Source organism: Procambarus clarkii, chromosome 10 (genome assembly GCF_040958095.1).
Source record: "Procambarus clarkii isolate CNS0578487 chromosome 10, FALCON_Pclarkii_2.0, whole genome shotgun sequence".
Classification (NCBI taxonomy): domain Eukaryota; kingdom Metazoa; phylum Arthropoda; class Malacostraca; order Decapoda; family Cambaridae; genus Procambarus; species Procambarus clarkii.
The window spans coordinates 34,160,800-34,172,330 of NC_091159.1; the positions used below are offsets into that span (position 1 = coordinate 34,160,800).

The 11,531-nt window shown below is 52.5% G+C and overlaps 1 protein-coding gene across 1 annotated transcript; it reads left to right on the forward strand.

The window, feature by feature from the left end:
• The first annotated feature begins 2,945 nt into the window (after nucleotides 1–2,945).
• On the forward strand, nucleotides 2,946–11,314 carry LOC123749376 (nascent polypeptide-associated complex subunit alpha, muscle-specific form-like). Its single transcript, XM_069322299.1, has 3 exons — nucleotides 2,946–2,981; nucleotides 6,924–8,219; nucleotides 8,342–11,314. The coding sequence occupies exons 1-3, from the start codon at nucleotides 2,946–2,948 to the stop codon at nucleotides 11,312–11,314; spliced, it is 4,305 nt and encodes a 1,434-aa protein (XP_069178400.1).
• The last annotated feature ends 217 nt before the right edge of the window (nucleotides 11,315–11,531 follow it).

An 11,531-nucleotide genomic window follows, 5' to 3' on the forward strand; every position in this document is an offset into this window, starting at 1 on the left:
CCGTGAATAATAAAAGAAGCAGCACAGGCCCTCAGCGTGTCTCTGGCAAGGATCTTTAATGAATGACTTATGTCGGGAGACATAAGTGATTCATTACACATATTTATTATTACAATCCACCAGAGGAAGCAAGGAAATAAGTTGAGAAGCTAAATATGATGAAAGATGTGAACAAGGACAACATCTCACCTTTGATACTAAAATATGAAAAGTTTGATACGAAAACTACAGCTGCAGTAGCTTTCAACTTTTCACTTCACTCTTCACTTACGCTAATTGAAATTTGGAAAGAGTAGAAAGTTTTCAAGAATAGACAACATATTTTTTGAATAGACATAATATTTTCCTGAGAAGACAGAATAGGTTATAAAATTGCCAATAGGTTTTATAGCATAAGTCATGAGCCAACACAGGAAAAATTGGTTTCCAAATAGAGAGGAAAGGGAAGATACTAAAAGATTACATAGAAATAGGAAGTGAGTTGGGCATCAGTGATAACAAAGGAAATTTGATTTAATACAACATGAACAACTTGTGACAGAATTTTTATCTATGGCTCGTCAGTTTCTGATATTGATTGTTTAAGACGTTATTACTGGTGAATATAGAGTTTCCTGACGAGAGCATGGAACGGGGAAAAGGAAGGGAAGGGGGGAGGGGAAGGGGAAGTCTCACTGACGTGTCTCATGTCTCCCATCGGTGAGTGACTTAATACTGGTCGAGAAGTAGACTTGACACAGGACTGTCATGTTCATGCAAATTTTAGCACATTTAAAACATTCATATTGAACTTCAGGGATATAGTATGATATGTAAATTAATTAGGTTCAATCTTAATGACCAAAAATAGATTGACATGAGACTTAAGGATCTTATCGGGTAAATGTACAAATGTATTATGAATGAGAAAGTTTATCCAGGACAATACTTGATCAAACTGACAAGAACAGACTCACAATGAAGAATAAAAACTAAGAGAATTCGTGAAATATTTGTTGGAGAGCAGACAAAGACGACAATTAAAGGATTCTTCCAGACAAATCCAGCACAGACTAGTGAGAACACTGTGCCACCGATAAGTGAGACAGGTTAGATAACTGATAATGGCGAAGAAATGGGTGATATTCTGTGTACTTTGAGTTTGTATTTACTAGAGAAGAACTTGCTATTTTACCTGGAGCCGGACACGTCTATGTCGGCGGTGATGGGGACAAATCGTCTAATTTGGTGGTTACCAGGGAGGAAATTATTATACATAAAGAAACATTAGAGACCAATACGTCGCCAAGGCCAGACGAGGTGTTTGCCATGTTCCCTCGAAGGATTTATAGATGAAATTACTTAGATCTTCATCTTATTTAAAAATCGTTAGAGTCGAGCAGATTACTAAATCGTGGAGGGTTGTTAATGTGGTGCCGTTTTCTAAGATGAGAGACTTGATCACTTGCATCGAACTAGCGTCAGTTATGGGAAAGTTAAATGGGGTACCTGGGGATGCCCGGATCTCTCACTGTAAATATATCGCTCTTAAACTAGAACATGCTCTGTAACTGGCTAACATTGTAATTATATGGTATGAAGGATAGATGAAATTGTTAATGTAATTATCTCCGTTGAGGTTTGATAAAGACATTCTGTGCCCTCTGTAATCCTTTTTGCGCTACCGCTCACAGGATGAGTATGGGGTGCACAATAAACTGGCCGCCTCCGGCGGCAACAATTAAAAATCAATCCCTTCTTTCTCTCTCCTGACTCCCTCCATCTTCCCTCTCTACATCAATCTCCATCTCCCCCCCCCCTCAGAACTTGAACAATTATGAACAGCGGAAAACTGTGAAAATTATATAAAACACAAACCTCAATTTCAGTCACAATAGGAGCAGACATTTCTTAAAGGGAGCCAAAGCGACTGACTCCGACCAACCTATGACAGTCCCCTACTACTCATGTATCATCCTGCAAAGTCGGGTGATGCAAAGCCCAAGCAACTGGCCTCCATCCTTGGCCAAACAGACATTCTATTTTATAGATATAGATTCCTTAAATTGATAATTGCAAATGCCATTCGTTTATACTTAAAAAAATCACAGATTAACCAATTTACTGTCGTACTTTTCCAGCATATTTCAAACGATAGTGGAAACATTATGACATTGTGTACCTCGACCCTAACATAGCACATGAGTCCAGGCTTCACAAAAGCTTTCTCAGAAACGTTTGTGGAGCTTTTGTGGGATACATAAACGATTTAGGTACAGCATTGAAGAGCAACATTTGTGTATATGCAGAAGATACAAAAATAAAACAGAACGAGAAGTCAGAAATACATTCAAAATTGCTGCAAGCCGATTTAGATAGACTTTTGAAATACAAGAAAGCTTGGCAAATACAGTTTATTGCTATTGGTTAGACAATGTTAATATTGGGAAGGTGGAAGACGAACTGTTAACCAGTGATGAGCAGAAGAGAGACTGTTCCTTCACTGTAAGAGCAGCAAAGATGATGAGTAAGTCACTGCAAGTGATGGTGAGTAAGATGAATGACCTCCAGGAGGAGGAGGAGAAAGCCCTTCAAGGCACCACATCGCCAAACGAAGATACAGCTGAACCATAGAGGGATGTTCAAAGTTAAGCGGCCGGGTCCAAGAGCTGCAGCCCATTACCTACAAGCACAACTCTGTAAGTGGGGAACACCCATGTCCTCACTCTCCAAATCTCTCTCTCCCTCTCTCTCCCTCTTTCTCCCTCTCCCTCTCTCTCCCTCTCTATATATAACCATCTCTCCCTCACCTCTCTTCACCCACGCCATCTCTCTCACTCTCCCCCTCACTCTCCCCCCTCACTCTCCCCCTCACTCTCCCCCCCTCACTCTCCCCCCCCCCCTCGACACACCCAGGCGACCTGATCCCTTCATGACTTGCTGAAAAGGAACAAGACATTACCAGCATGAGAGTCCAGACTTCACCTCTCTTCTCTGATAAGGTGAGTCAAGCCTGTGAAGCAAGCACGCCCAGGTAGTTAACCCTTGGATGCAAGTACATCGCGTGAATCAAGCTGTGAAGCAAGCAAGCTACGTTGAATTAGCCTTGCTTCAACCTTGACTCAACGTTCCTCTTGGATAATGGACATTGTGGCCACTGGGTAAGAGGACCACACTGTGATGATCCCTAGGATGCAGCAATAGTCGCATCAGTGGAAGTGGTAACAGGTTGTTCTGGCAGTACCAATGGTAGTCCTACTTCTTACCCTTTTTGCTAACGGCAGTGTAATGTCTGAAGGCTCTCTCCCTACGCCTCTTTCACGTCCATCATCATCTCCTGATCTCTCATATCTGGAGAAGACTGGCGGCTGAAGGCAGATGTTGTGTTCATAGTCTCTTATTGACCTTTTCACCATGCTACCTACTCTCTCTCTCTCTCTCTCTCTCTCTCTCTCTCTCTCTCTCTCTCTCTCTCTCTCTCTCTCTCTCTCTCTCTCTCTCTCTCTCTCTCTCTCTCTCTCTCTCTCTCTCTCTCTCTCTCTCTCTCTCTCTCTCTCTCTCTCTCTCTCTCTCTCTCTCTCTCTCTCTCTCTCTCTCTCTCTCTCTCTCTCTCTCTCTCTCTCTCTCTCTCTCTCTCTCTCTCTCTCTCTCTCTCTCTCTCTCTCTCTCTCTCTCTTTCTCTCTCTCTCTCTCTCTCTCTCTCTCTCTCTCTCTCTATCTCTCTCTCTCTCTCTCTCTCTCTCTCTCTCTCTCTCTCTCTCTCTCTCTCTCTCTCTCTCTCTCTCTCTCTCTCTCTCTCTCTCTCTCTCTCTCTCTCTCTCTCTCTCTCTCTCTCTCTCTCTCTCTCTCTCTCTCTCTCTCCCTCTCTCTCTCTCTCTCTCTCTCTCTCTCTCTCTCTCTCTCTCTCTCTCTCTCTCTCTCTCTCTCTCTCTCTCTCTCTCTCTCTCTCTCTCTCTCTCTCTCTCTCTCTCTCTTTATTTCCTAATGTCTTGGTGTGGAGGAGGAGCGCAGGTGACACTCAGGTGAAGGGATGTTTGACAACCAGAACAAACACGGCGCCAGACAGAACACACCGGACGCAGATGAAAGGGACAAGCTTAAGCCTGTATGAAGGTTGATAAGGAACATTGCAGAACAAACTGGGCGTTGGGTGCAACATCCGGGCTCTCGGAAAATTCTTTTCTCATACAGGACTCGAGAAAACGTATTGTATCGCAGAATGAACTTTCTAAATTAAAATACAACACACACACACACACACACACACACACATACACACACACACACACACACACACACACACACACGTCGATTTTAGGACATATTTTGAAGGCAGAAAATAACTCTTTTGTGCTTGCAAATTCACTTGATAGTCAAGGAGAAAATGTCATCCTGGCGCCAAAGCATGATCCATTCTCTCAAATCCTGGAGTCTGCATGCTCACCTATGTGTACACATCTAACTGGTTTTTTTGCAGGGTTGAGCATTAGCTCATGAGCCCCGCCTTACTGGATGTCTATTTTGTTATATGTAAGGAACTCCCAGGCACTTTGTTCCCTGTTATGTAAGCTTATTTATGTATTTAGTGTATTTTTGCCTTTAAAACTCCTTCCTGTAGTTAGTTTCATGTTCATGTACGCAGTATTCTTATTCACTACTCTTTCAATACTCTTATTCACTACTCTTTCAATACTCTTATTCACTACTCTTTCAATACTCTTATTCACTACTCTTTCAATACTCTTATTCACTACTCTTTCAATACTCTTATTCACTACTCTTTCAATACTCTTATTCACTACTCTTTCAATACTCTTATTCACTACTCTTTCAATACTCTTATTCACTACTCTTTCAATACTCTTATTCACTACTCTTTCAATACTCTTATTCACTACTCTTTCAATACTCTTATTCACTACTCTTTCAATACTCTTATTCACTACTCTTTCAATACTCTTATTCACTACTCTTTCAATACTCTTATTCACTACTCTTTCAATACTCTTATTCACTACTCTTTCAATACTCTTATTCACTACTCTTTCAATACTCTTATTCACTACTCTTTCAATACTCTTATTCACTACTCTTTCAATACTCTTATTCACTACTCTTTCAATACTCTTATTCACTACTCTTTCAATACTCTTATTCACTACTCTTTCAATAATCTTATTCACTACTCTTTCAATACTCTTATTCACTACTCTTTCAATACTCTTATTCACTACTCTTTCAATACTCTTATTCACTGCTTTAATTCAATACTCTTATTCACTACTCTTACCGAATGTTCTTAATCACTACTCTCATTCAGTATTCTTTTTCACTACTCTTACCGAATGTTCTTAATCACTACTCTCATTCAGTATTCTTTTTCACTACTCTTACTCACTACTCTTACTCACTACTCTTACTCAGTTGTTGCCTTCAACCTCGTTCTGACAGTTCCGGCGACGGCGCTGAAACCAGTCGTATTGGTGTTTGCCATCCCATTGGAGACATTCGGCGCCGTGGAGGGGGTGTCGACCTGCTGCATGGGTGACAGCTTCTTCCCCGTATCAACCAACCCTGGCTTTACGCCCTGGAGAGGCCACTCCAGACCGACAACCAGAGCGCAACTCCATAGTCTCCTGAGACTGATGGATGCCTACTAATACTACTACTACTACTACTACTCTCACTCAATATCCTTACTCACTACTCTTCACTCCGTCCTCGTAGCCTCTTTATCATCCATACTAATTTCCCCTGAAAATTTTATATGTTGTTGTCATGTCTCTATTCCGTCTTCCTTCAAGTGTGATGAGGTTTAGCTCCATTATCTTTTCTTCTCATTTTAATCCTCGCAGTTCCGGTACGAGTTATCGTGAGTATTTTGGATGTGGTAATTATATCTCGCCCGGTTTTATCGCTCATCTAATAAAGTGAAATTTAGTTCCTTTTCTCTTTCCGTGTAACTCAAGCCCCTCGGCCCTGGGACTGGTCTGGTGTCATGGCTCTGGATTTTCAAAATTCTGTGTTTGACAAGGTATGAATTCTACGGTGGTGTTTGATCTTCAGGAGATGGGTTGACATGGATGGAATGCAGGGCCCTGAAGGAGTTCTTATTGAAGTGTCTGTGAAGGAAGCTGAGCTTGCATACACCGATGATGTTATCCTGTATGTGTGTGAGGCGCTGGACCCAGTGACGACTTACAGGCATTTTTTTTCGTTACCTCATCAGAAGAGTTTTGAAACACGTGTATACTCACCTAGTTGTACTTGCCGGGGGTTGAGCTTTGGCTCTCTGGTCCCGCCTCATGTGGTCCGATGTGTCGCGGTTTGCGGGATCATGGCTCATTATTTTCCCTTTACTTGAGTTAAACTGTAGCTGCTAATTTGTTTAGACCATTCAGTTTGCTAAGATCCTCTTGTATTTTCTAGCAGTTTCCCCTCTGTGTGTTTCTCCCCTCATAGCTGCTCGTCATCAACATATATTGATATTAAGGAATCATTTCCTTCCGAGAGATTTATATTAATCATTCATATTAATCTGCATTAAGTTAGGTCTAAATAGTGACCAGTGACATAACAACCTGTGTTGTGATGTCTCGCCGCTCTGGTAACTCTCCCTACACCTGGACTTGTGTTGCTGCGGTTCTTGTAGATGGTCCATAGTGATTTTTTGAAGTACTTTAGAGTATGGAATTAGCATTATCCTATTCGTACGTGTTCCTGAAGTATGACTATATTTTAGGTTTACTCTAAGGTATTTATACATTTAACTGTTTAGTTCCCCCTTCATGGTGTAGCAGTGTCCCCACACACGGGTCTAATGCCTCTGATCCCCCCTTTTCATCACTTTACACTTGCGTGTCTTAAATTCCAAAAGCCACTTATCAGATCAACTCTGAAGCCTGTTTAGTTCTTCATGGGACTCCCCTGCGACCCTTCCCCAGTGGGACTCCCCTGCGACCCTTCCCCAGTGGGACTCCCCTGCGACCCTTCCCCAGTGGGACTCCCCTGCGACCCTTCCCCAGTGGGACTCCCCTGCGACCCTTCCCCAGTGGGACTCCCCAGCGACCCTTCCCCAGTGGGACTCCCCAGCGACCCTTCCCCAGTGGGACTCCCCAGCGACCCTTCCCCAGTGGGACTCCCCAGCGACCCTTCCCCAGTGGGACTCCCCAGCGACCCTTCCCCAGTGGGACTCCCCAGCGACCCTTCCCCAGTGGGACTCCCCTGCGACCCTTCCCCAGTGGGACTCCCCAGCGACCCTTCCCCAGTGGGACTCCCCTGCGACCCTTCCCCAGTGGGACTCCCCTGCGACCCTTCCCCAGTGGGACTCCCCTGCGACCCTTCCCCAGTGGGACTCCCCTGCGACCCATCCCCAGTGGGACTCCCCAGCGACCCTTCCCCAGTGGGACTCCCCTGCGACCCATCCCCAGTGGGACTCCCCAGCGACCCTTCCCCAGTGGGACTCCCCTGCGACCCTTCCCCAGTGGGACTCCCCAGCGACCCTTCCCCAGTGGGACTCCCCAGCGACCCTTCCCCAGTGGGACTCCCCAGCGACCCTTCCCCAGTGGGACTCCCCAGCGACCCTTCCCCAGTGGGACTCCCCTGCGACCCTTCCCCAGTGGGACTCCCCAGCGACCCTTCCCCAGTGGGACTCCCCAGCGACCCTTCCCCAGTGGGACTCCCCAGCGACCCTTCCCCAGTGGGACTCCCCTGCGACCCTTCCCCAGTGGGACTCCCCAGCGACCCTTCCCCAGTGGGACTCCCCTGCGACCCTTCCCCAGTGGGACTCCCCTGCGACCCTTCCCCAGTGGGACTCCCCTGCGACCCTTCCCCAGTGGGACTCCCCTGCGACCCATCCCCAGTGGGACTCCCCAGCGACCCTTCCCCAGTGGGACTCCCCTGCGACCCATCCCCAGTGGGACTCCCCAGCGACCCTTCCCCAGTGGGACTCCCCTGCGACCCTTCCCCAGTGGGACTCCCCAGCGACCCTTCCCCAGTGGGACTCCCCTGCGACCCTTCCCCAGTGGGACTCCCCAGCGACCCATCCCCAGTGGGACTCCCCAGCGACCCTTCCCCAGTGGGACTCCCCAGCGACCCTTCCCCAGTGGGACTCCCCTGCGACCCTTCCCCAGTGGGACTCCCCAGCGACCCATCCCCAGTGGGACTCCCCAGCGACCCTTCCCCCAGTGGGACTCCCCTGCGACCCTTCCCCAGTGGGACTCCCCTGCGACCCTTCCCCAGTGAGACTCCCCAGCGACCCTTCCCCAGTGGGACTCCCCAGCGACCCTTCCCCAGTGGGACTCCCCTGCGACCCTTCCCCAGTGGGACTCCCCTGCGACCCTTCCCCAGTGGGACTCCCCAGCGACCCTTCCCCAGTGGGACTCCCCTGCAACCCTTCCCCAGTGGGACTCCCCGGCGACCCTTCCCCAGTGGGACTCCCCAGCGACCCATCCCCAGTGGGACTCCCCAGCGACCCATCCCCAGTGGGACTCCGCGTCGACCCTTCCCCAGTGGGACTCCCCAGCGACCCTTCCCCAGTGGGACTCCCCTGCGACCCTTCCCCAGTGGGACTCCGCGTCGACCCTTCCCCAGTGGGACTCCCCAGCGACCCTTCCCCAGTGGGACTCCCCAGCGACCCTTCCCCAGTGGGACTCCCCAGCGACCCTTCCCCAGTGGGACTCCCCTGCGACCCTTCCCCAGTGGGACTCCCCAGCGACCCTTCCCCAGTGGGACTCCCCTGCGACCCTTCCCCAGTGGGACTCCCCTGCGACCCTTCCCCAGTGGGACTCCCCTGCGACCCTTCCCCAGTGGGACTCCCCTGCGACCCTTCCCCAGTGGGACTCCCCTGCGACCCTTCCCCAGTGGGACTCCCCTGCGACCCTTCCCCAGTGGGACTCCCCTGCGACCCTTCCCCAGTGGGACTCCCCTGCGACCCTTCCCCAGTGGGACTCCCCTGCGACCCTTCCCCAGTGGGACTCCCCTGCGACCCTTCCCCAGTGGGACTCCCCTGCGACCCTTCCCCAGTGGGACTCCCCTGCGACCCTTCCCCAGTGGGACTCCCCTGCGACCCTTCCCCAGTGGGACTCCCCTGCGACCCTTCCCCCAGTGGGACTCCCCTGCGACCCTTCCCCAGTGGGACTCCCCTGCGACCCTTCCCCAGTGGGACTCCCCTGCGACCCTTCCCCAGTGGGACTCCCCTGCGACCCTTCCCCAGTGGGACTCCCCTGCGACCCTTCCCCAGTGGGACTCCCCTGCGACCCTTCCCCAGTGGGACTCCCCAGCGACCCTTCCCCAGTGGGACTCCCCTGCGACCCTTCCCCAGTGGGACTCCCCAGCGACCCTTCCCCAGTGGGACTCCCCTGCGACCCTTCCCCAGTGGGACTCCCCAGCGACCCTTCCCCAGTGGGACTCCCCAGCGACCCTTCCCCAGTGGGACTCCCCAGCGACCCTTCCCCAGTGGGACTCCCCTGCGACCCTTCCCCAGTGGGACTCCCCAGCGACCCTTCCCCAGTGGGACTCCCCTGCGACCCTTCCCCAGTGGGACTCCCCTGCGACCCTTCCCCAGTGGGACTCCCCTGCGACCCTTCCCCAGTGGGACTCCCCTGCGACCCTTCCCCAGTGGGACTCCCCTGCGACCCTTCCCCAGTGGGACTCCCCTGCGACCCTTCCCCAGTGGGACTCCCCTGCGACCCTTCCCCAGTGGGACTCCCCTGCGACCCTTCCCCAGTGGGACTCCCCTGCGACCCTTCCCCAGTGGGACTCCCCTGCGACCCTTCCCCAGTGGGACTCCCCTGCGACCCTTCCCCAGTGGGACTCCCCTGCGACCCTTCCCCAGTGGGACTCCCCTGCGACCCTTCCCCAGTGGGACTCCCCTGCGACCCTTCCCCAGTGGGACTCCCCTGCGACCCTTCCCCAGTGGGACTCCCCTGCGACCCTTCCCCAGTGGGACTCCCCTGCGACCCTTCCCCAGTGGGACTCCCCAGCGACCCTTCCCCAGTGGGACTCCCCTGCGACCCTTCCCCAGTGGGACTCCCCTGCGACCCTTCCCCAGTGGGACTCCCCTGCGACCCTTCCCCAGTGGGACTCCCCTGCGACCCTTCCCCAGTGGGACTCCCCTGCGACCCTTCCCCAGTGGGACTCCCCTGCGACCCTTCCCCAGTGGGACTCCCCTGCGACCCTTCCCCAGTGGGACTCCCCTGCGACCCTTCCCCAGTGGGACTCCCCTGCGACCCTTCCCCAGTGGGACTCCCCTGCGACCCTTCCCCAGTGGGACTCCCCTGCGACCCTTCCCCAGTGGGACTCCCCTGCGACCCTTCCCCAGTGGGACTCCCCTGCGACCCTTCCCCAGTGGGACTCCCCTGCGACCCTTCCCCAGTGGGACTCCCCTGCGACCCTTCCCCAGTGGGACTCCCCTGCGACCCTTCCCCAGTGGGACTCCCCTGCGACCCTTCCCCAGTGGGACTCCCCTGCGACCCTTCCCCAGTGGGACTCCCCTGCGACCCTTCCCCAGTGGGACTCCCCAGCGACCCTTCCCCAGTGGGACTCCCCAGCGACCCATCCCCAGTGGGACTCCCCTGCGACCCTTCCCCAGTGGGACTCCCCAGCGACCCATCCCCAGTGGGACTCCCCTGCGACCCTTCCCCAGTGGGACTCCCCTGCGACCCTTCCCCAGTGGGACTCCCCAGCGACCCTTCCCCAGTGGGACTCCCCTGCGACCCTTCCCCAGTGGGACTCCCCTGCGACCCTTCCCCAGTGGGACTCCCCTGCGACCCTTCCCCAGTGGGACTCCCCTGCGACCCTTCCCCAGTGGGACTCCCCAGCGACCCTTCCCCAGTGGGACTCCCCAGCGACCCTTCCCCAGTGGGACTCCCCAGCGACCCTTCCCCAGTGGGACTCCGCGTCGACCCTTCCCCAGTGGGACTCCCCAGCGACCCTTCCCCAGTGGGACTCCCCAGCGACCCTTCCCCAGTGGGACTCCCCAGCGACCCTTCCCCAGTGGGACTCCCCAGCGACCCTTCCCCAGTGGGACTCCGCGTCGACCCTTCCCCAGTGGGACTCCCCAGCGACCCTTCCCCAGTGGGACTCCCCAGCGACCCTTCCCCAGTGGGACTCCCCAGCGACCCTTCCCCAGTGGGACTCCCCAGCGACCCTTCCCCAGTGGGACTCCCCAGCGACCCTTCCCCAGTGGGACTCCCCAGCGACCCTTCCCCAGTGGGACTCCGCTACACTGGGGCGGCCATTGATGGTGATGAGGAATATCATGGGTCGTGGAACCTACCCCTGCGGGACTCCCCCGTGTATGTTATTACCTTCTCCTTATTACCTATTGAGCTGAGAACCAGAGAGTTGTGTTTGTAGTGTGCGCATGTGTGTGTGTGTGTGTGTGTGTGTGTGTGTGTGTGTGTGTGTGTGTGTGTGTGTGTGTGTGTGTGTGTGTGTGTGTGTGTGTGTGTGTGTGTGTGTGTGTGTGTGTGTGTGTGTGTGTGTGTGTGTGTGTACTCACCTATTTGTACTCACCTATTTGTGCTTGCGGGGGTTGAGCTTTGGCTCTT